The sequence below is a fragment of the Parastagonospora nodorum genome (assembly GCF_000146915.1).
Source record: "Parastagonospora nodorum SN15 chromosome Unknown scaffold_37, whole genome shotgun sequence".
NCBI classification, from domain to species: domain Eukaryota; kingdom Fungi; phylum Ascomycota; class Dothideomycetes; order Pleosporales; family Phaeosphaeriaceae; genus Parastagonospora; species Parastagonospora nodorum.
In genome coordinates, this window is record NW_001884585.1 from 128986 (window position 1) to 150219 (window position 21234).

The 21234-nt window shown below is 51.3% G+C and overlaps 9 protein-coding genes across 9 annotated transcripts; 5 read left to right on the top strand and 4 right to left on the bottom strand.

The window, feature by feature from the left end:
* Positions 1 to 351: 351 nt before the first annotated feature.
* On the top strand, positions 352 to 2131 carry SNOG_15322 (hypothetical protein; the record flags this gene model as incomplete). Its single annotated transcript, XM_001805424.1, has 2 exons — positions 352 to 643; positions 705 to 2131. 2 exons carry the CDS (start codon positions 352 to 354, stop codon positions 2129 to 2131), a joined length of 1719 nt encoding a protein of 572 aa, XP_001805476.1.
* A 64-nt stretch (positions 2132 to 2195) lies between these two features.
* Positions 2196 to 2666, bottom strand: SNOG_15323 (hypothetical protein; the record flags this gene model as incomplete). The annotated part of the gene is made up of 2 exons (XM_001805425.1): positions 2196 to 2565; positions 2616 to 2666. 2 exons carry the CDS (start codon positions 2664 to 2666, stop codon positions 2398 to 2400), a joined length of 219 nt encoding a protein of 72 aa, XP_001805477.1. The 3' UTR covers positions 2196 to 2397.
* A 36-nt stretch (positions 2667 to 2702) lies between these two features.
* Positions 2703 to 3771, bottom strand: SNOG_15324 (hypothetical protein; the record flags this gene model as incomplete). Its single annotated transcript, XM_001805426.1, has 4 exons — positions 2703 to 2905; positions 3061 to 3106; positions 3404 to 3538; positions 3619 to 3771. The coding sequence occupies 4 exons, from the start codon at positions 3769 to 3771 to the stop codon at positions 2703 to 2705; spliced, it is 537 nt and encodes a 178-aa protein (XP_001805478.1).
* Positions 3772 to 5593: 1822 nt separating this feature from the next.
* Positions 5594 to 9255, top strand: SNOG_15326 (hypothetical protein; the record flags this gene model as incomplete). Its single annotated transcript, XM_001805427.1, has 8 exons — positions 5594 to 5939; positions 5992 to 6096; positions 6144 to 6310; positions 6332 to 7394; positions 7445 to 7828; positions 8083 to 8604; positions 8648 to 9074; positions 9129 to 9255. 8 exons carry the CDS (start codon positions 5594 to 5596, stop codon positions 9253 to 9255), a joined length of 3141 nt encoding a protein of 1046 aa, XP_001805479.1.
* Positions 9256 to 9888: 633 nt separating this feature from the next.
* Positions 9889 to 11336, top strand: SNOG_15327 (hypothetical protein; the record flags this gene model as incomplete). The annotated part of the gene is made up of 2 exons (XM_001805428.1): positions 9889 to 11202; positions 11241 to 11336. The coding sequence occupies 2 exons, from the start codon at positions 9889 to 9891 to the stop codon at positions 11334 to 11336; spliced, it is 1410 nt and encodes a 469-aa protein (XP_001805480.1).
* A 491-nt stretch (positions 11337 to 11827) lies between these two features.
* SNOG_15328 (hypothetical protein) lies at positions 11828 to 13216 on the bottom strand (the record flags this gene model as incomplete). Its single annotated transcript, XM_001805429.1, has 3 exons — positions 11828 to 12531; positions 12562 to 12770; positions 12822 to 13216. 3 exons carry the CDS (start codon positions 13214 to 13216, stop codon positions 11828 to 11830), a joined length of 1308 nt encoding a protein of 435 aa, XP_001805481.1.
* Positions 13217 to 15395: 2179 nt separating this feature from the next.
* SNOG_15329 (hypothetical protein) lies at positions 15396 to 17521 on the top strand (the record flags this gene model as incomplete). The annotated part of the gene is made up of 3 exons (XM_001805430.1): positions 15396 to 15848; positions 15899 to 16582; positions 16694 to 17521. 3 exons carry the CDS (start codon positions 15396 to 15398, stop codon positions 17519 to 17521), a joined length of 1965 nt encoding a protein of 654 aa, XP_001805482.1.
* A 103-nt stretch (positions 17522 to 17624) lies between these two features.
* On the bottom strand, positions 17625 to 18728 carry SNOG_15330 (hypothetical protein; the record flags this gene model as incomplete). The annotated part of the gene is made up of 1 exon (XM_001805431.1): positions 17625 to 18728. One exon carries the CDS (start codon positions 18726 to 18728, stop codon positions 17625 to 17627), a length of 1104 nt encoding a protein of 367 aa, XP_001805483.1.
* A 1597-nt stretch (positions 18729 to 20325) lies between these two features.
* Positions 20326 to 20598, top strand: SNOG_15331 (hypothetical protein; the record flags this gene model as incomplete). Its single annotated transcript, XM_001805432.1, has 3 exons — positions 20326 to 20362; positions 20424 to 20531; positions 20558 to 20598. 3 exons carry the CDS (start codon positions 20326 to 20328, stop codon positions 20596 to 20598), a joined length of 186 nt encoding a protein of 61 aa, XP_001805484.1.
* Positions 20599 to 21234: the final 636 nt, after the last annotated feature.

The window sequence follows — 21234 nt, forward strand, 5'->3', positions numbered from 1 at the left end:
GTGTCGATTACTGCGAAATTATATTGAAAGTACAATCTAGACGCGTAGAAAAAGAGACTTTCTAGGACTCTGACTGCCTCCTCGACTCTTAAAAGGCTGTGCTTTCAATAGAAATTCTACGACAATCGACACCTAAGAGAGAGTTCTTAATCGGGGAGGTACCGGTATTCTGAGAGAGATGGTGAGGTGAAAGAAGAAATCCAGCAGGTCGTTGATGTATGCAAGCGAGAGCTATCCGAGAATCGCCTAGCGCCTGCCGAAAATGACTCCACCAGAACATCAAGTAGATTCGCCATCCACGAGAACCACCTCGCAACATCAAACAAAATCCACAAGATGGCGACAGTCACAATGACAGAGACTGTGCCAAAAGGCAGACGACTCCCCAAGAACGTCAAATTGCCACCCGAGAATGAACGATACATGCGCGCGTGTGCGGACATAGCTTCTGCCCTCATCCAGGACTACGAGGCGCAAGCGAATGGCACGAAGGCGAAGAAGGACTTGAATCTTAACCAACTGAGAGGGAAAATAGCCAAGAAACATTACTTGAAGAGTCAGCCGCCACTTACGGCGATTATTGCTGCAGTGCCGGAACATTATAAGAAGTACATATTACCGAAGCTGATCGCTAAGCCTATTCGTATGTTATCAAAACTTCATGGAGAGAGTATGATCTTGAAATATACTGACATGTGATATAGGCACATCGTCGGGTATTGCAGTGGTGGCGGTAATGTGCAAGCCCCATCGCTGTCCGCACATTTCTTACACTGGCAACATCTGCGTTTACTGCCCCGGAGGCCCAGACTCAGACTTTGAGTATTCAACACAATCTTACACTGGATATGAACCGACCTCTATGCGTGCCATACGAGCGCGCTATGATCCATATGAACAGGCCCGTGGACGAGTCGACCAGATCAAATCCCTAGGTCACAGCGTCGACAAGGTGGAGTACATCATCATGGGCGGCACATTCATGTCACTTCCAGAATCCTACCGGGACGAATTCATCTCGCAGCTGCACAACGCCCTCTCCGGCTACCAAACAAAAGACGTCGACGAAGCCGTAGCAGCCGGCGAAATGAGCAACATCAAATGCGTCGGCATCACCATCGAAACCCGCCCAGACTACTGTCTTGACCAACACTTATCCTCCATGCTCCGCTACGGCTGCACGCGCCTCGAAATCGGCGTGCAATCCCTCTACGAAGACGTCGCCCGCGACACCAATCGCGGGCACACTGTCGCCGCCGTTGCCAAAACCTTCTGCCTCTCCAAAGACGCCGGCTTCAAGGTCGTCTCCCACATGATGCCCGATTTGCCTAACGTCGGCATGGAGCGCGACCTCGACCAGTTCGTCGAGTACTTTGCAAACCCGGACTTCCGCACCGACGGCCTCAAGATCTACCCTACGCTCGTCATCCGCGGGACGGGCCTGTACGAACTCTGGCGAACGGGGCGGTACAAGAACTACACCCCCAATGCCCTCATCGACATCGTCGCGCGCATCCTCGCCCTCGTCCCGCCTTGGACCCGCATCTACCGCGTCCAGCGCGACATCCCCATGCCGCTCGTCACATCGGGCGTGGAAAACGGAAACCTCCGCGAACTCGCGCTCGCACGCATGAAAGACTTCGGCACCTCTTGTCGCGACGTGCGCACGCGCGAAGTCGGCATCAACGAAGTCAAGCACAAGATCCGGCCGGACCAAGTCGAGCTCGTGCGGCGCGACTACACGGCCAACGGCGGGTGGGAAACCTTCCTCGCGTACGAAGATCCCAAGCAGGATATCCTCATCGCGCTGCTGAGGCTGCGCCAGTGCTCCAAGGAACACACGTTCCGCCCGGAACTCACGGGCCAGCCGTCGAGTTTGGTGCGCGAGTTGCATGTGTATGGCTCTGCGGTGCCGGTGCATGCGCGCGACCCCAAGAAGTTCCAGCACCAGGGGTATGGCACGCTGCTGATGGAGGAGGCGGAGAGGATTGCACGGGAGGAACATGGGAGTAGCAAGATTAGTGTTATTTCGGGGGTGGGCGTGAGGAGTTATTATGGGAAACTGGGGTATTGGCTGGATGGGCCGTATATGAGTAAGACGCTTGAGCCGCTGTGGGAGAGGGAATGGTGAGGATGGGCATGTGTATGACTGGATTTCAGGATTGGGGGAGTTGGCAGCAAAGTAAACTGGTGACGATCTTATGTCAAAGATAAACAGGTCGCATAACAAGACCTGCGTGCAATCAGATCTCTATATATCCCAACACCGTCGCGAAAACGCCTTTTTGATCGAATCTAACATCCCATACTCAGTCCCTTCCCCAGGTCCTCCTCCCTCCCTATACAATACAAGCTCTCACCACCACAGCTATTCTTCCTCCTCTTCCCAATAGCATCTTATATGCTAATCGCGCCCCTCCGGCTCTCTCTGTAGTGCAAAAGCGCCTGGAACCCGCAGAACACGAAGAATCCAATGTAAATGAACACCGCGCCAAACACAGCACCCGCGACTGCGCCGCCGTCCTCAGGGTCTTCTTCGGAGCCCATGACGAGGTTGGAGCTGGACTGTGGCCTGTGTTAGCCTGTGCGAGGATGCGGGAGACGGTGGGAAGTACTTTGAACAGCGAGCCGATGACGGAGAGAATGACGATGGCGAAGACGGACATGACGATGCTGCCGTGCTATTAGCTTATCTGCCTTGTTCACGGGCTTGTTGGGAGGGCGTACCACGACCATGCATTCATGGCGGATACCACGGGCTTCACCATGATGGGCGGTCGGGGCGTGGGGTGCGCGGTGGGATAGTTGTGTGCGGAGGCTGCGCGGTTTTCGCAGTCGTTCGAGCTATTGGGGGCGATGTCGCGATGGTATGTGCACTTGCTGAGGTTGGATGCGAAAGTGAGGCCTGGACGCTGCGGTCATGACGGGATGGCTTAGCGCTTGGGGTCCGAGCGCGCGTTGACGCAAGCGCGACGAGCAACAAACCATGCTCCACAATGGCAGCAGAGATCGCGCAAAGTTTCGTTTTATGCTTTCGGTATTATTTTTCTTGATACGTACACAGCACATGCATGAAGCGTTTGGGTAGAGGTTGCAGTTTAATTGACTAGACTAATCATAGCTGCCTGTTGTATGCGCCAGGATTCGGGACCAGGTTCGCTACATTTGCAGATTGTCCACTGCGAAGGAGATGGAGATTTCACATGCACAATGGCTTTCATAGTTAACTGATGTACATTCTCAAAAAGATAAAAACCCTCTCCTCCGAGTGCAACAGCTATCAGGTCCTAATTTCCGCAAAAGGCACCGCAATCCTGCAGTCAATGCTCTGTTAGCTTACATCTGAAGCATAAAAGTTACAGGGTAACAAAGGGAATAACGAGAATAACGAGGGAGAACTTACGCGGCAGGCGCCACAGAATGCACCGCCAGTTAGACCCACAGCGCAATCGAGCGCTTGACGTTCCATCAGGACATTGGCTGGACTAATAGTGTCCTCAGAGCGGGCGGCCCTGCGCCCGCAAAAGGCGCGGCAGTCCTGCAGTCAATGCTCTGTTAGCTTACATCTGAAGCACAAAAGGTACAGAGTAACAAAGGGAATAACGAGGGAGAACTTACGCGGCAGGCGCCACAGAATGCACTGCCAGTTAGACCCACAGCGCAGTCGAGTGCTTGACGTTCCATTAGGACATTGCCAGGACTAACGTCACGTTCAACTGCGGCGCTCATAGCAGTTCCGAGGAAGAGAGCAAGAACGGAGTAGATCTGCATGATGAAGTTTTATGGAGAAGAGTGCGTTGAAGGCTGGAGTTAAGAGAGTTGAGGATGAGAGTTGTGCGAGAGACATCAGCACAGCAGTGTCAAGTACTTATAGCAATTCTAGAGTATAGCTTAGGTACCCTACTAAGGATCTTGCTGACATAGGTAATGCCGCAACTCCCGAGTTTTACTTCCTGAAAGTCTGGCCGACACAGGTGGCACAGCAACTTCTGAGGTCTGCTTCATAAAAATCTAGCCGACACAGGTGATACGGCAACTTCCAACAATTGTACGTCGTTTTACCGTAGCTACACTCCTGTCCTATAAACAGATCGTTATCGCAAACCACAGGGGTTTTGGAACGGCACAACGATCTGTTTGTGAGAGAACAAGTATAAAAAGAAACTAAAACATTATTGGAAAATGTAGCATTGGTTGCGTAGCATCGAAGCACCGTATGCCGTATTGACCAACGCAAGAACAAGCTCGTATTCATTAAGCCAATGCTTAGTGCCTGTCTACTTACTCCGTTTTAGATGGCTGTTTTGATCAAGAACAGCTATAGCGCTCACGTAAGCCTGCTCCGTAGAACTCGCTATCACAAAAAAAGGGGGCAGTGAAGACCTCCGTTCTGCTTGCGCTGATTCTTAAACAAATTAGGCTTAAAAATTACTGTTTTGAGCGCGTGTCGCAAATGGAGTCTCCAGTTCTGTCCGAATACGTCCGTCTCACCCGCCAATGTCTTCTCACTATACTGCACGTTGTCAAGGCCGGTGGGAGGCCGAGGATGCTCGGCATCAATGCGATTCCCAGCTCTCCTGTGGTTATAGGCAAAAGTATTGTAACTATATGGTCCCTGCACGGCAGGGATCTCAGTTATGCCAAAACATCGACTTTCATCCACTACCACAATTATTTCTGTTGCGGAGGAGAAGTGCTAGGTCACCTGCTCTGCATGTGACGTAAAGGATCTTAGTTTCCTCCGATCCTGATCTTAGCTTGGGTGATCCAAGAAGGTATATAATCTAATCTCGGATCGATATTTCTTAGGCAGTAATCTGATCAATTATCCCATACAATTTTCTTAAAGTTCGCTCAGCTTTAACAATTTCTTAATAGCATCCTAGAACCTCTTTGGAAATTGTATACGAAGCACCGTGTTAACTTTTCATTTAATCCTGTTGAGGCGTTGTGCTGCTAGTGCTGTAAGGCTGGAAATCGCAATGCGCTCGGCCTCCCACCGGCCATGGTCACGTGCGATATCAACCACATTCAGCGAAATGTCGAACTTACACGAGATGTTTTTGCTGGTGAGCTCTCCGACTGGTTAACTAAATTCTTCTCGCTTCAGTGACTGCATCCGGTAATCGGGCGGTCACTCGTCTAATCTCGCGGAGAAGCGAGATGCTTCGGTCCACCTTCTGCATGGACAGCTACACCTGCGTGCAGACCAGCCGTCTTCGGGTCTGACATGACTACATATTCTCGGATTGGCAGACAAACCACACGCGGTGCATGCCCAGCCGTCGAGTCGCGAGTATGCATACCCAGCAGAAAGTGGGGAACACTAACCGAAACAGGTGCAGCTTTCCCATATTAACAGCGATAAGAGCATCGACGTTGACAAACTTATTTGCCCTGCCGTTTAGCAGTTTGGCGCGATATCAGCTGTTCATTGGATCGTGAAGGGCCAATGTAGTAGACAGATCTCGGCTCATATCGCGCCGTTTCTCGCAATTACGTCTGCTGTGCTCGCGTGAAGCTATAAGACCCCGCCCGATCTTCGAGTCTGCATCTTCCGTTTCCTCGTAGATGTACACACCCGATCTTCACCATGTCACTCGACAGATTGAAACAAGCAACGTCCCATATTACCGGACAGGTCGCGCCTCCACATCCTTTTGACCCTCTCAGCGAACATGAGATTGAAGCAGCCGTCGCACTGGTCCGGAAGGAGCACAGTGATGTCTTCTTCAATGCCGTCACATTGTGGGAGCCGCGGAAAGCGGAGATGATGAGATGGCTCAAAGACCCTGAACACACACCGCGCCCAGCCCGTGTTGCGGATGTGGTGTGCATCGGGAGAGGAAGTAAAGTCTTTGAGAGCATTGTCGACTTGACCGCGAGCAAAGTCCTGAGCTGGGAAAAGAAAGACGGTGTTCAGCCACTTGTAGGTGTTTGTGAGTGTCAACATATTGAATTGTACTAACGGGGAATAGATCACTATGGAAGACCTTCAGATTGTTGAGTCTGTTGTCAGAAAGGACCCGAAAGTGATCGAGCAATGTGGAATCATTGGCATCCCACCGGAAGACATGCACAAAGTCTACTGTGACCGTAGGTGTCGTTATGCGATCTACAATGCTCTTATTAATGTCGAATAGCATGGACGATTGGCTACGATGAGCGCTTTGGCACAAATGTTCGCCTCCAGCAAGCGCTCATGTACTACCGGCCACATGTGGATGACAGCCAGTACACATATCCACTCGATTTCTGCCCGATCTACAATTCAGATACCCAGGAAATTATTCACATTGATGTGCCACCGGTAAGGCGGCCACTCAACCAGGCCCCACCAAACAACTACCATGCGGCAGCTATCGAAGCAGAAGGTGGATTCCGCAATGACCTCAAGCCGATCAACATTACACAACCGGAGGGCGTATCTTTCAAGATGGATGGCAGGTATATCACCTTTGCCAACTGGAAACTCCACATTGGCTTCAACTACCGCGAGGGCATGGTCCTCTCCAACATCACTTTTAACGACAAGGGCACCGTGCGTGACACTTTCTGGCGACTGTCACTCGCTGAGATGGTTGTCCCGTATGGCAATCCCGAGCATCCGCATCAGCGCAAGCATGCTTTCGACCTTGGCGAATATGGCGGTGGTTACATGACCAATTCGTTGAGCCTGGGGTGTGATTGCAAGGGTGCAATTCATTACATGGATGCTGCTTTTGTCAACCGCGCTGGTGCAGCGACCACAATCAAGAATGCAATTTGCATCCATGAAGAAGATGCCGGGATCCTGTTCAAGCACACCGACTTCCGAGACGACAGCGTTACTGTGACTCGTGCTCGTAAGCTCGTCATCTCGCACGTCTTCACAGCCGCCAACTACGAGTACTGCGTTTACTGGATCTTCCACCTCGACGGGACGATTCAGCTTGAAGTTAAGCTCACCGGTATCTTGAACACATATGCGATGAATCCAGGCGAGGACCTGCATGGCTGGGGTACCGAAGTGTACCCAGGTGTGAACGCACACAACCACCAACATCTCTTCTGCATGCGCATCGACCCGAACATCGATGGACCAGAAAATACAGTCTTCATGGTCGATGCGATGCGAGGTGATGGCGAGGTCGGCAGCGCTGAGAACAAATACGGCAACGCTTTCTATGCGAAGAAGACGAAGCTCAGCACCCCTGAGCAAGCAGCAACCGATTACAACGGAGCCACCAGCCGCACGTGGGAGATGTGCAACGAGAACAAACTCAATGCATACAGCAAGAAGCCAGTGTCGTATAAGCTTGTCAGTCGAGAAGTTCCAGAGTTGCTACCAAAGCCGGGGAGTTTGGTGTGGAAGAGAGCGGGCTTTGCGCGCCATGCTGTGCATGTAACAAAGTGTACGTATACATTCCCTTCGTCACAGTAGGTCATACTAACCATTACCCAGACGACGACGCCCAATTGCACCCCGCTGGCCGGCACGTACCCCAAACCTCAGGCGAACCATCTCAAGGCATACCAGCCTGGATCGAAGAGAACCCTAACGCAGACTTGACGAACACCGATGTCGTTCTGTGGCACACTTTTGGCATCACGCATTTCCCCAGCCCAGAGGATTTCCCGGTCATGCCTGCTGAACCGATGACGTTGCTGCTTCGACCGCGCAATTTCTTCACGAGGAATCCGTGCTTGGATGTGCCGCCTAGTTATTGCAGTGTGCCGAGTGGTGTTAAGCAGGGAGGTGGGCTGGTGGATAAGTTGAGTAGGTTGGCGTTTGAAGAGAAGAAAGAGGAGTCGGCGACGTGCTGCTCGGGGGAGAAGTTTGGGGCCGGTATATAGTTACTTGCTATGTAGGAATATGTCTGACGCGTTATTTTCATCATAGCAGCAAACATGCCATCGTCTGATAAGTTGCCAGATGTTGAGGGTTCAGCAGCCGAGGAGACGGCACTCCCACGTGCCATGACGTGCCACCCCACGCGAAACTTAGCTCCGTGCCCCAAGCTTCCTCGAGTCCACCAAACTTCCACACTCCAACCAAAACAAAATGCCATTTTTACAACCCTTGATGCAGCAATAACACAGTCCCAATCGTTCATTCCACGGACAGCATCCTTTGCCTGAGCTTACAGCATGCTCCCGCAACCCTCACCGCCATCCCACTACCCACAATGCCCCGCGCATTCCCACCCGTAGAACAAAACGCCCTCCCCGCCCCGCGCCGCCCCGTCCCCAAAAGCCCGCTCTCCGCCTCCCTAATCGAAAGCATCGCCGGCTTCAGTGCGGGCGTCGTATCCTGCCTCGCCGCACACCCTCTCGACCTGCTCAAGAACCGGCTGCAGCTGAACACCACTTCGCGCTCACGGCCCGGGGATTCCTTCCGCATACTCTCGGCTGTGGTGAAAGATGAGGGCGGTGTGAAAGCTTTATACCGCGGCTTGTGGCCAAATCTACTGGGCAACAGTTTGGGCTGGGGCTTGTATTTCTTGTTCTATGGAAATTTGAAAGAGGTGTTTCAGAGGCGGAGAGCGAAGGGCGAGCATCTTGGTAGCGCGGAGTTTTTCTCGGCGAGCATTATTGCTGGTTTGTGCTGTCCTTCTTTGGTGGGTGGGATGATGGAGTGCTGACAGGAGGAAAGGGCTTTTGACAGGCGCATGCACCAACCCTATCTGGGTCGTCAAAACGCGCATGCTCGAGCGCGGCGCAAACCACCCCTCGGCGTACAAATCCATGTCCTTTGGGATTCGCCACGTCTACGAAACGCGCGGCTTGAAAGGGCTCTGGGCGGGCTTCATCCCCTCGTCGCTCGGCGTGCTGCACGGCGCGGTACAATTCAGCATATACGAGAATATGAAGAAGCGACGAGGCAACCAATTAGGCGGGCAAGACCAGCTGAGTAATTGGGAATATGTGTATATGAGCGGCGGAAGCAAGCTCTTGGCGGGCGCTATCACGTATCCCTACCAGCCGATTAGAGCGAGGATGCAGCAGTACAATGCGGCGCAACAGTACACGGGGCTGCTGGATGTGTTGCAGAAGACGTATAGAAACGAGGGGTTTTTGGCGTTTTATAAAGGGTGAGATGATGCATGTGTAGTATGGGTTGAGTCGAGGTGCTAATGCGTTTGCAGAGTCATTCCGAATACGCTGCGAGTTATTCCGACCACGATTGTTACGTTTGTTGTGTATGAGAACACGAAGTTGTATCTTCCCAAAGTGTTCAACGATGAGGAAGAGATGGCTCATGATGAAGATTGAAGACGTGGGTTATGTCGGATCAAACATATTGACACAGGTCGGGTCCTAGGACGCGTGAGAAGCGCATTCAAGAAAGCTATCAAGAGGAAGTACTGTCGAAGCAAACTTGGTCACGTCACTCGAGGAACGCCGAGGTCATCGCGCTTTTCACCGCGCAACGAAGCATCGCGCCGCGAAGTTCATCTAGGACTTTCTTGTGTCACCACATAGGTACCGAGGCAGCAAACAGACCGGACCCAGGGTGCTACGATACGATCCATTCACTATAGACGTTCATCAGTCTATCTTGTTACGTCGTCTTATCTATGTCTAGACAGTCGTTACCGTGGGTACCCACAAACATCGCACGGCAATTGTCAATTCACAATGCAAATAGGCTGCGGGCCATGCAATCTCTTTTCACTCATGTAGCCTAGGAGGTTATTTCAAGCACCCGAAGTTTGCCCCCCGTACAATGACAATCCCCCTCGTTTCTTCCCACATTATCATCTGCAATCATCCATCTCGGCAACCTCAACCTTGATAACGTCAACTACACGCAGAAATCTGCCTACTTTCAACTTCAACCGAACATCTTAAGCATTCGCAATGCCTTCGTCCCGCCACCCTAGCCTTAGGCGTAAGATTTCGACCATGTCCATCTTTGGCCGGTCCCGATCTCGATCCCCTCCAGCAGACTCGTCGTCAAGCCCACGTCCTATGACACCCGTCTCGACCAACGCCTCGGTTCCTCGCTCAGATCGTCGGCATACTTCTGGTGGTCTTCGATCTCTATTCTACAAGCACCGCACTCGAGAACCCGAGTTTGACATCGTGTCGCCCTCGTCTCTGGCTCTTTCGAAGCCAGTCCATCCTCGCATCTCACGTTTGACGAAAGCCTTCGCGGACTCGATGAGTGCGAACCAGCTCTCAAATTTCCTGACGTGGATGCTGTATTACGAGCTCGTCGAACTGCCCGAAGATCCTGATGTGTGGTACAACCTTGCAGATGCAGTGCAGATGCATGGCTGGATCGGCCTGGGTGAATTCTTATCGAATTCCTCCACCTCTATGGACACGAGCTATGGTTTCGACCTTGTCGTTCTAGACTCTATCTGTGATCGGCTTCAACTCCAGCGAAGCACTGTGCACGGCTTCTTGATCCAGTTCGCAGATCCCGATAAGATGTCGTTCTCCCAGATCGCCACGTTGGTCAACACTGCTACGGTAGAGGAGAAGACTGAGATTCATATTTTGGAGGCCGTGCAGTCCAAACTGCTCGAATATGCTAAACTGGCTCTGCGTATCAAGCCTAGGCAGGGCACTATCTACGACAGTTGGCACGCCGTTGTGATGAAGCGCATCGATGCTCTCCTACGCCTTGTCATCAAACCGCGCATTGCACATCTATTTTCCGGCGCTCCACTCATTACGGCTTCTACCTCTGGACAAGTACCACAGTCTGTGAAGGATGGCATCAAGCTGAACTATCTTTACGAGGTGATGCAGCAGAAGCGTCCTGTGCCGTTACGCCGCTATGGCATTCTTTACCCAGCACGAGAGCCAGAGTCCGACCCAGCAACACCACCATCATCACCACCAGATGCGCATCCCGCCCCAACTCCCGAAGCAGATGCAGAGCAATTCATAAACCACTCATTCCAACTCATGATTGACAACCGCGATCTCCGCGCCAAAGTCGCCATTCTCCAAGAAGAAGTGAAGACACTCCAAGCTTCCAACTACAAGATGGCGCGTAAATTGGCATCCGCAGAATACCCGCCCTCTTCGCATTCGCCAGCTCTCGATGAGTCTATCTCACCGACACCTCCATCCGACCCAACACACCTCCAACTCCCCATTCCCCGCGCCCGCCCACGCTCCCTCTCCCATGCCACAGCCGAAAAACTCGCAGCCCAACTCGCTCCCAAGACCCCAACCCACACGCGCCACCGCTCCGAGGCGCTGGTGTGGAAATACCCCGGCGTCTTTGATGCGCTGGACACGCCGCCTACGCCGCCCCTGAGATTGTCGGATCCGGCGACGGGCGAGTTGTTGCTACCTTCGCCTGGGAGGAGCAGGAGGAGTGGCATGGTGTTTAGTCAGGCGCAGATGGAGTTGGTGGGGAGTATGAGTGCAGGGGTGGAGCAGGAGGATGGAGGGGATGGGTATAGGGTGGGGAGGCTAAAGCCGACCCTGGGGAGATGGGATTTGGATGAGTAGAACGTTGTGTGACGGACATGGATGGGGATGTAAGCACTGGTTTGGAATGCAGTTGCATAGAGGGACGGCAGATGGCATGCTGTGGAGGTAGTTGAAAAGACTTTTGAAATAAATGCACGCATTGGTTGAATAGGTCTCATACATGTTCAGTGTTTCTAATGGCTTGGTGTGACTAATTTCTAGGCAAGGGCGAGGTATTGTCTGGATGCGTTAGGGATATGTGTTTCGATAATATCGGATTCTCCCATATACGACTTTAGGATGATAACCCTAGGCTTCCCTTCTGCATCTCAACGATCTCATACCTTTCTGCAAAATGTGTGTAGCACGTGACTTCACAATGTCTCCGTCTAACGATTCAATTAAAGCTTTATTCACTGGAAGAACCGTCTTCTGCTACGATGTCCATCACCTTGTCTGATCCCGAGAACGTGAAGTTCCACTTCTTTGAAACATCCCTGGGGCAAAGCTCGATCTCAATATCCTCATCAGGAAGCGGGAATCCAGACCGAGCAGGCGTGTTATCACAGATAGGCTCAACCCACGTGCCTTTAACGGGCGTGACGTCGAATCGAAGCACCATGAGTGCCGCAAAAACCATGATTTCGTTGCTCGCAAAATGGCGACCTGGACAAAGTATATGACCGCCACTAAAGGCACAGAACGCAATGCGGTTCGGCTTCTTGCGGCCGGTAGTGGGCCTGCGGGCGAAACGCATGTAGTCGAACTCGCCAACATCATCACCCCATGCTGCAGCGTCGCTGTGCTGCACAGTAGCTGGGATCATGAGCATGCTTCCTTTCTTGAGGAGGTAGCGATCGTCCAAACGCACGTCTTCAATAAGCACGCGTAGGCCGGAATTGGCAGCGCGGAAACGCATCGTCTCTTGGAAAGTTCTCATGAGGATCGGGCAGGATGTTCGGATGGCGGCTAGATCAACGGAGTGGAAGGAATTTCCCACCTCGTCATGCTGTTCATGCACAAGAGCCTGGATCTCGCGCCGTAGGTCATTCAGCACCCGGTTGTCGGAGTAGACGTGGTAGAGCATCCACAGAGCGCACGGCGTAGTATTGCCTAGCACGGCAAACGTATTTCAAAGCTCACCACGAGCGATTTCTTCGATTCTGAGGCCGAATTGGTCGTGATGATGTTCGAAGCGCATGCGTACGAGACCTGACGCAGTTTTATGACCGCCGTTGCCCATGTATTTCATCATGGCAGCAGCAACCGCCTCACGAGCCTGCCGAAGCTTTGGGAAAGGGACAGATGAGAACGGAAACATTGAGAAATTCAAAAAGCCAGCTTCGAAAGTTCTGCGACTGGCGGTAGACACGAACCAGCTGGAAAGACGAGATTGTACGCACCTCCAAGCTTCGGCAACAACAGGATCGCGATACGGGTTTTGAGGGCCCCATACAGCTTCAGTCGTTGCTGTAAACATCATTTGGCGTGACCATTGAGACAGTTCCAGCCTGACGACTCCCTTTGCCTGAGGTTCTTCTACTTCATCCGCGAGGACCTCAACGGACCGTCTGTTGATCGCATCAAGGTCCTTTCTGGCACTCATGGCGGGTATGATATATCTTGGCCAGCCAATGCTGAAGCCATGCTCGCTTGTCAGATCTTGGTGCATGATTTTGACTGCCTCCTTGCTGATGCCGACAGTAATGCCGGCACCAGCCGCAATCGCGGCAAAGCTGACAGTGCGCCATTGTTTCTGCAACAGAGGAATGATGTGTGTAGAATTGACGATGCACATCCTCATGAAAGGTAGACACAAGGTGTATATGGGTAGATCATACTCGTTCTTACCACAGTGTGAGCACGCAAAAGAAGTGTATCAATATCTAGGCTCATTGATACACATAGTGCGCTTCAGTCAAACCTGCCTCAATCGGGTGTGGAACTTGGATTTTTCCCTGATTATGCCTATCAAAGGGCTGATAAATGGAAGAGTCGTCAGGAGCGCTGGCGGTTCACCCGCGTCCTGTGTGAGTCGAAGCAGAAGGCGAAGGAACAGGGAAGTGGACGCGATGCTGCCTGTAATCAAGGCTGCGATGGACACCATAGCCAACGGCTGATATTTCTATGAAGAGTGTTTAGAGATGTGGCACGTTTGTTGTTCCTTGTTGTTGTCGTGGGCGTGGGACGGGAGTGGGACGAGAGGTCCGACAATCTGGTCTAGTGTGCGACCAGGCCGCATTTCACTTGCAAACCAACCCTGCAGCAACTCTTAAGCGTGCATGAGCACGGCGGGCGTCAAATTCGTCCCCTTCGGTCTGACGCTAGCCCTTTAGGCGTGTAGTGATGTCAACGAGGTCAAATTGGCGGACGAACTCTGGGAACTTCTGCTTGTCGTACTGTTTCGTGACAACACTAACAGTCTGCTAATTATCACATCGGATAGTAGGCACACAGTCGAGCGGAAGGTTGATGTTGGTGAAGGATCATATCCAATCTTCCATTTGTGAGGCGGTGAGAGATAATGAGCGTCTAGTTCAGACTGTGGTTGATTCTGTGAAAGTGTGCTGGAGATTTGATTTGCAGCCAATCATAAGTCCCCCGAATTTGAAGGCATAACCCTGATAGCTCCAAAAGTTCTCAGGCTCTTTATTGTATGAAGTACCAGATGATCCAAAAAGCAGGGATCGTGGTACGTCGCGTCGTGAAAGAGGAACTGAGCCATGTCTTGCGCGCTAGCGGAGGCTTCAAGAGCGAGAGCTTTTGTGTTAAGCAAGTAGCGCCAGGTCTGGCAGATCTATGAGACGGGAGTTCGTCTTGGATTGGTGAGGTGACAATTGTGGAACAGTGATTTAGAGGCCTTGATGGGAAACACCACGACTTGGCGAGGTCACATGTTATCTCGTCATTATATATCTTACTTTGCTGTCTTGATTTCACATACGACCATAGGGCGTTGAATACAAGGCTTCCCGTCCGCTCAGCCATATTTAAGCAGCGCACCGGCGGATTAGTAGTCAGGTGGGTGACCACTGGCGAATCCCCGCTGTTGTATGTTTTTGCCATTTTTGGTTCATGGGCAAGCAAGGCCTCGCTTATGCATGAAAGCAAATTACAGCTACATTTTTTTGTTTATTTTATAAGTGGCCTTTCTTGTAGCAAATATAAGCATGACATGTGGCAAGAGCAGTTGGGTATACTATTTGTATTGGGGGATCTGCTCCAACGTATCTGCTAATACATTTTTGGAGCCGATGTGTTCCTCCGTGCAGCTGTGGGGCTACCAGTAGGCCTATTCTCACTTTAACTGCCGCTCCGGGAAATACGCTTCAGTCCGTCGACCAGCTCACCGCAATCCGCATGACAATGGCGCGAAGGCAACAGTGTCCAAAATTAACTTGGAAAACTGTTTCGTAAAATTAATTGACAGCAACGGAGTTGTTAGTTGAAGGACAAACGTTGGGCCAAGCTCCACATAGACGTAAAATGTGTACGTAGGGCATCCTACAAATCCGTTGATCATGAATCACTATCTATGGTCCTAGTTCAATCCTAGTTAGATTTTGTACAAATGTTAAGACACCTAGATCTTGGTATCTGACAGTCGTTGCCGACCTGACAGGCCGTGTGCAGCATTAACCGAATTGCGGAGGCGACCACCCACAGTGACCTTGCCCGAACAGGAAAGTACAGCCGATTCTCTCTACCACGACACCCCATGCATATCGCGTTGCGCTTTCATCCTGGCACCGCTATCTCGTTATCGTCTGTGCTCCACGCCGTATCTCGAAGACGCGGAAACGTAAAGCATTGGTTGCGCCGTGATGGGCCGAAGCTTGACAAGTATAAGAAGAAGCCTTCCCTCGGGGCCTTCATGACTTCACACACGACGTTCTCCTTGAGTACACGTACTGCTTGACAAGATAAATCATCTGTTATCCATTGTCACTCTTCTTACATAGGCTCGAGTCGACAACATGGCCATCCATCCCTTCAAGAACTTGACCGTCGAGGAGACACGCATTGCCCGCGATGTCGTTCTTTCTCTACATGCCGACACTGTCGTCGACTTTCGAGAGATTTACTTACAAGAACCAGAGAAGGAAAAGATGAAACAATATCTTGAACTTGAGCATGCATCACGACCTGGACAATCTCCGACCTCAAAACGGCCACCTCGGTTAGCAAAATGCATGTACGACGTCATCGGCTCCGACAAAGTCCCGGCCTACCATGAGTCTATTATCGACGTCGAGCTGAAAAAGAGGGTCAAGCATAAAGTTGTTGGAAAGGAGCACCAGGCTACCCTTACTCTTTGGGAATTCGAGACGCTCGTGGAGGCGTGCAAGAAGAGCAAGGAGTTCCAAGATGCGATTGCCGAGTTCAAGCTTCCTTCAGGATTCGAACTTGTCGTTGAGCCATGGTCAGTTGTACGATCAGTTGCACTCATAGCTAATCGCTAATTTTTGGCAGGCCATATGGTGGTCTTGACATCGGCGCAGAAAACCGACGCTACTTCCAAGGACTGTGCTTTGCGCAAGATATGAACAACAAGAATGCCGATTCAAACTTTTACGCATATCCCATTCCTATTATCCCGGTCATGGACGCCCACAAGAAGGAGATCGTCCGCATTGATCGATTAGCAACAGGTGGCAAAGGCGACAGCATGACTGGACAGACATGTTCAGAACGCATTCTCGACCATTGCACGCCGGCAGAGTACGTACCGGAGATGGTAGAAGGCGGAGTTCGACAAGATGTCAAGCCCATCAACATCACGCAGCCAGAAGGACCTTCATTCAAAGTCATTGACGAATCACTTGTCGAATGGCAGAAGTGGAGCTTCCGCGTTTCATTCAACCCACGCGAGGGAGCTGTTCTTCATGATGTGAACTACGATGGTCGCAGCATCATGTACCGTATGAGCATCAGCGAGATGACAGTGCCATATGCCGACGCTCGAGCACCTTTCCACCGCAAACAAGCTTTCGATTTCGGTGACGGTGGTGCTGGTAACTGTGCCAACAACTTGTCGCTTGGCTGCGACTGCTTGGGCGTTATCAAATACTTTGATGCTGTCATTGTGGGATCTGATGGAGAGCCGAAAGTACACCCCAATGTCGTCTGTCTACATGAACAAGACAATGGCATCGGCTGGAAGGTATGTACACCACACCATCCAGTTATGTTGATCGAAACTGACACCTTTTAGCACACAAATTGGCGCACTGGACGTGCGGTTGTCACGCGCATGCGAGAACTCGTGGTACAGTTCATCATAACATTGGCCAACTACGAGTATGTTTTTGCATACAAGCTAGATACCGCCGGCGGCATCACCCTTGAAACCCGCGCAACCGGGATTGTCTCCGTCGTCAACATCGACCCAGGCAAGACATCCGACTACGGAAATGTCGTTTCGAATGGTATCCTCGCGCAAAACCACCAACACATTTTCGCCGCACGTTTTGATCCCGCAATCGACGGCCACAACAACACTGTCACATACGAAGAATCGCATTCAGTTCCCATGAACACGCAAACAAACCCCAATGGCAACTACTACGAAGTCCGCAAGACAGTCGTGGCTAAGTCCGCAGGTCTGGATGCCAACCCCGTCGACCACCGCGTTTTCAAGATCTCCAATCCAACCAAGAAGAACAAGATCAGCGGCAAGCCAGTCTCATACAAATTCGAACCACTGCCTACTCAGAAGATACTCGCAGCACCAGGCAGCATACAAGCCAACCGCGCGCTGTTCACAAACCACCATGTCTGGGTTACAAAGTACCACGACGACGAGCTGTACGCTGCGGGTGATTACACGATGCAAAGTCAGATAGAGAAGGGTGGTGTGCACGACATGGTGGCACGGAAAGAAAAGGTGGATAACGAGGATCTCGTCGTGTGGAATGTGTTTGGCTTGACGCACAATCCGAGGGTGGAGGACTGGCCGGTCATGCCAGTTGAGATTTACCAGCTACAGTACAAGCCGAGTGATTTCTTCGAGAGGAATCCCGCGATTGATATGCCGGGACAGAAGAATGAGGCTAGTGTGTTGGTTGGGAAGGAAGGCGGGTGCTGTGAGGGAAAGTTGTAGATCCAGATTGTGAGCCGATGTGAATGAATTGTATATATATTCATCATGACCGGAAGGGTCCAGAATTGCGTTATAAAGCTAAGCAATGGTTCACCCCAACTTTTTACTGTTGAGCGGGAATGTAAGGATTCGTCTCGCCCGCAGCATGTGCAGCATGACCCTTGGTGATACCCAACTTCCTCGCCTCATCGTCTACAATCTCAGACAACGAATCAAATAGCTTCTTCTGCTTCGGCTTCCATCCAAACAATTTCTCAGCCCTCGTGGCCTTACAAAGCGAGTTTGTACCCCAAAGAATAGCGCCCTCAGGGTCTAGCTTCTCCGTCTCGTCTTTGTCAAGATGATCGACCTCCGGGCTATTGATGAGTTTCTTGTCGAACATGAGCTTGGCCAGCTTCTGACCCAGCTCGCCCCAACTGAACTGTCCATTCTCGGCGAAGTAATAGCCTTTGTCGTTCCATGTGGCTTTGCCTCCGTCAGGTGATAGAGCGGCAGTGACCAGAGCAAGGTAGACGTTGCTGAGATCCTGGACGTGGATTTCGGTCCACCTGTTCGCTCCCTCGCCAACCACCAAGCCCTTGTGGCGCTGGAGAGCCGTACGAGTCATATTGTAAACCTGTACGCTACGCTGATTGTCCGGACCGCGACCAGGTCCCCAAATACAAGGTGGGCACACGATCGCCGTGTGGATGTTCGCAGATGCCTGACTGGCCGCTAGAACGACCTTGTCTAGATTACGGTGCACCGCCGAGTCCGGGAGCGACGTGGTTTCGCCAATGCCATCCCAGTCGTCATACACTTTCTCGCGCCTAACACCGTAGGTGTCTTGCTCGAGATCCTCGAAGCACAGGAGTCCGGTGCCGGACGTGTGGATAAAGTACGTCTGTTTCTGGCTCTTTGCAAGACCAGCGATGATGGCTTCGGCGGAGGCCAGGTGGTCGCAGTCCGCGCAGTGAAGAACAATGTCAGAGTCTGTGGTTTCTTTGGTGATCAAGTCGGTGCTGTCCAGGTCACCATAGACAAGGCGGATTTTGGCATAATGGGATGCGACCTTGGCACCTTTGTCGCTGTTACGGACAAGAGCAGTGATCTCAAGGTCTGGGTAGGTATTGACTACTGCGTACAGCGCATCGCCTCCGATGTAACCTGTGGCACCAGTGCTGTTTACCGTCAGTTGGTATTTGACAAGGACGAGTGGACGAAACATACATGAAAAGCTTAGGCATTTTGGCGTGTTATCTGCGTGTTCGTTGATACAATGTGTCTGAGTCGATTCGAGTATAATAGTGAAGCCCAGAAAGCACAGTTCCTGGATTGCTGAACTTAGGTCAGAAGCTCTGCCTTTTATGCTGCAAACGTCACTCCGCTTCGGCTGCCGAATGAACGAATCGGTCTTAAAGTTACAAACTTACAAATCCTTGAAAGCACGACAACTCGTATGACACTGAAGGAGTTTGCGTGTCCTAGGCCAAGGTATGCGTTGAAATATTGGCATGAAAGATCGAGTTGGTTGTTTCATTGCGGTCGCGGTCTGCGGGCTCTCGGTCTTTTCAGGTTACCGATAGTGCGGGATGCAAGACGTCATAACGAGCCAGACAACACCACTTGCAATCGTCAACTCCAATGCTTTGGCAAACCGATAATTTCACCCACGCGAACTATGAAATTAAGGGCACGTGAGACGGTGGTCAACTATACTCCAGTCATCAGACTCAGGTCGCATCAACGCGCTAACCATCGGATTATCACCGAAGTGAATCCGCAGCTCCGAGACATCCCTTTCAGTACCTTTAGAGTCGACATAACTGAACGTGTCGCTATTCAAAGCTTCGATATAGAGTTTATAGGGATTTCTGAATTGGATCCGGAAGATTGGGCGAAGCCTCGACACCCGATCTTCGTTTCACAATTAGAGGCTGAGTACCTCTACCCGCCAACTACGAATGTCGCTCTCAGTATTTCGCACTTTCTACACTCTAATTTTGCAATCCCTCCATGCTGCACAGCATCACGCCTTATATCCACAGTAGCATCGTTCAGGATCATGAGCGCTCCATGCCCGGATGTGGCGCCCTCCGTCAACCTTTGTTGTTGACTACTATGTAAACAATGCAGCCCCAATAGTGGTGGAGTCTGTCTGAGCGTGTCGAGACAATCTCGTGAAGCGCTCCCGAATAGGGCCATGCAGGTCATCATGAATAGCAGCGGCTTACTGTATATATCGTGGTATGTTGATCCACCTAGCGGGCATGGGAGGCCTTACGACCCCATTGTCAGCCGCAACACGCACTAGAATATTCAAGTATCAAGACATGTCACCTAACGCAGCACTCATGTTACCACAACGCCTAGAATCTTGATCTCCAAAGACCGGCTTCACTGACAGCAGCGTATTTAGACTTATTTTGCGCACGATGACGGGCTCGCTTCGATCTTTCTTCAATACTCGCACCAATTACTATCAAGCGCCGAACACCGAGAACACGGAACTACATAAATTAAACGCTCCCAGGAGCGAAGAGACGCGCATTATCGAGTCGGACGTAGCCAGCAGATCGGATTCTAAACAGGCGTCGCCAATTCAACATGACCTGAGAGCAACAATCAAGCGATACAAACATCGCCTCTCTGGGGTAAGACTCGGCGTACTCAATTCCGCAACATGAGCTTCTATTGTCTTTGTTATCAACCTGCTTGTTACTGTGTGGGGCGCGGTCGCTCACAAGGAGAATGAAGGAGTACTCAGTCAGGGGGACTGCGGGCGCATAAAAAAACTCCATTCCGGGCTCCACATACTCATCAACATGTTCGGCACCATCTTGCTTAGCGGCAGCAGTTATTGTATGCAATGCATGTCTGCACCTAACAGGAAGGAGATTGATGAAGCACATGTAATACAAAGACGGCTTGACATTGGAGTCCCGAGTTTTCGAAACTTTAAACACATCCGCCGAGGAAAATTGGTTCTCTGGGCACTGCTGGGCCGAAGCTCATTCCCGCTTCATCTTTTGTAAGTTGTCTACTCTGCTATTGCAGGCCATAAACTGCGACGGAAGATACACATGCTCATCCAGTAGTTTGAAGCTATGTACAAGGGTTTTCTGACATATTCGGATCCCAGTGGCACTGTGTATAGCTTCAAGCTATGGGATGGGCTACTACCGTTGTCACTCTCCGTTGCGGTTGAGAACTCATAGTATAAGAACGTAAACTAACGTACCAGGTAAAACTCGATTGTCTATGCCCGTAGCTACCAAGGAGGCCCAAATGCTGAAAGACCTTTTGACCATATCGAAAAGTGGAGCATTAGAAAGACTAAGTTCCGCTGAGTGCTTGAGCGCTTATGGCATCCCTCCTTGTTGTGACGGCGAACGAAAATGTTATACCACGCGACTATCCATATATTAACAATACTGACTTCGGCACCATAATGCACGAAGATGCGCGCCAAGGGCTGAGGCTTTTCAAGTGCGATTCTAATGCACTCTCTTGAATGTGTTCCGGGCTCCCCGAAAGAGGACCGTGCTTAAAACTCATCGAGGAGATGAAAAACACACCTGAGCAGTGGACATTGGCTGGGTTCAAGTCTGCCACTGGAATTCTAGGCGCGTGTGATGGGACTCGTTGGCCTGTCGATTACTGCCTCAGTGAGCGAGCTGAGCTACAGTGTTCACTCAACTTCAGCTCAGTGATCGCGAGCGCGGTCACGGCTC